A 2,183-nucleotide genomic window follows, 5' to 3' on the forward strand; every position below is an offset into this window, starting at 1 on the left:
GGGCCTAACTGGACGCCTCGAAGATCTAAACATTTTCGATGGCATATGTCTTCTAGCACACATAATCAAACATATATAGCAAAGTCTAATGGTTTGCCTTTCAGTAACACTAAGCTCTAAAAGTTCAAAATTGAACTTTGATATTGAAGATGTCCAACCATTTATATATCTGGGTAATGTATCTATATCAGGCGGCTCGCGAGACGATCAAGAAAACCATAGACTAAGTTACCTTAGTAAATTTCAAAGGCGTTGGTAGATGGCTGCCATTCTTATAAGCTATATTATTGTACATCATAGAGCCAAATTCCATTAACAATATCCCCACTGTTATTCCAAAAGAGAGGAATAATGGACCCCAACAGTACATTAAGTGAATAACACTTCAATATCAACAATATCCGAGGGAATGTAATGAGTCTCTGTTGATTTATCTTTCTTGCCGCTAAAAAACGCAATAGTTCTTTTCGTGACGATTCCGAGAGATACTTTGAATACATACATCGCAATAGGTATGCGAGGTCCAAGCTTTGTGTTTATTTAGTCACTACACTTCCGTGACACGTTCTCAGAAGTTCCCTAAGACAAAAAATTAAAACAAAGTTTAAAAACCAAATATTTATTCACTTTTTGCGGATTTCAACTTATTCTTAATAACAAATTTTGTGAGAGTGATGAAAACAAAAGGCATTTTAGTAATTATGATCGATAGTCAGAACATACGACCTATGCTATTTTTAAGTTAATTCAAAAATAACATTTACATTCACATTCTGATAAAATTAATTGGCAATTGGTTCCAATTTAGGAACACTTTTTCGACGAATCATGAATATAATAGTTTTAAGGGAATAACGGGTTCCCTCGAAGGTTTTCCAATAAGAACCAGTATTATATGTGCCTTTTTTGGTATAACTACCACGAAAATAATTAGCTGTAGGATTTCTAAAAATAAAAATTATTTTGAATACTATTGGACATTGAGTACTATTTAGCTAACTACTTACGCATCAGTACAATTCTTAAACCAAAATCCGCCTCCACGAATTTCAGCACAATTTTGACTCATCTCGTCATTGTCTTTATCGAGAGTTGTAAATTTAGAGCCCAATACTCGAAACAAACTATCGCCAGCGGTGCCAGAATATTGGCCTAGTGATTTAAGTTTGTATTGGTCCTTAGCACTTCCTATAACAAAATTATCATAACGAGCATATTTAGTGGTATCTTTAAAACTCTCTAGAAAAACAAACAATTCTTGAGGTCCATAGAAATTTGTCAATGAATAAATATTTTCCAACCCTAGCCAGAATTCACCAGCAATATTACCAAACCCGTTTACATAATCTTTCCAGGGGCGATTAAACTTTAGAGAGCCATCATGGCGTCTCAAAATATATAACCAATCGCCACCATAGTTCTTCATATCACAAAAAATTGTCAAATTTATTTCCTTATAGCTGGGATTTGTAATATTATAGATACCACTGGAGCAAGTGCATTCGGTAGCTTCTGCACATGTACGTGGTATGCGATCTGTAATACAATTTTTGGGTAGGGAATCGAAACGTATGTCAAATATGGTTTTCATAGGTTTACATGGCACCATTTTCCTACAAATAAAAAGATTTAAAATAAACTATTAAAATAAAAATGTCTGTCTGCTTCGCTGACAAACCCGGGTTGCTGAATGTCTTCTAAATTTACATCATTGAACATGTTTTTAATTTCATAAATTTGTTTATATAATTGTAGATTTTCAGGGCAGCCTTCTTTAGAACTCTAGAATTTTAAAAAATTACTTATAAAACTGTTAATAAACTGATTGAACATATTTTATATTACCCCAATTTGAAATAAATCCAAATTAAATACGAAAAAAATTATATATTTAATAAACATTCTTAAAAAGTCTTGACCACTTAATTCCAGCAAAATAGAAGTTGAAATGAAGTCGTAGAATTAACTTTAATGATTTTAACATTTATACATATGTTTCGTAAAACAACTGTTTTTGTAATTGTTTCAATATTTTACATATAAATCCAAATTCTTCTGTATTTGCTCCCCTATTAGGTTTAGAGTACTCAAAAACCATAACCGGAAACCGGGTTTTCCTAATAATTTCACCGTAAGTATATTGACGATATTCTGGGACCCAATTAAATTCTGTTCGTTCGTCT

The 2,183-nt window shown here is 32.3% G+C and overlaps 1 protein-coding gene across 1 annotated transcript; it reads right to left on the bottom strand.

Annotated features, from left to right (window-relative positions):
* Nucleotides 1-605: 605 nt before the first annotated feature.
* On the bottom strand, nt 606-1,934 carry LOC119601052 (angiopoietin-related protein 2-like). Its single transcript, XM_037951752.1, has 4 exons — nt 1,846-1,934; nt 1,679-1,782; nt 1,008-1,613; nt 606-945 (listed from the first exon to the last, which is right to left on the bottom strand). Exons 1-4 carry the CDS (start codon nt 1,900-1,902, stop codon nt 783-785), a joined length of 930 nt encoding a protein of 309 aa, XP_037807680.1. The 5' UTR covers nt 1,903-1,934; the 3' UTR covers nt 606-782.
* Between the last annotated feature and the right edge of the window lie 249 nt (nt 1,935-2,183).

Source organism: Lucilia sericata, unplaced genomic scaffold (genome assembly GCF_015586225.1).
Source record: "Lucilia sericata isolate MDLA Ls3-8-SP2 unplaced genomic scaffold, ASM1558622v1 Contig000140F_arrow, whole genome shotgun sequence".
Classification (NCBI taxonomy): Eukaryota; Metazoa; Arthropoda; class Insecta; order Diptera; family Calliphoridae; genus Lucilia; species Lucilia sericata.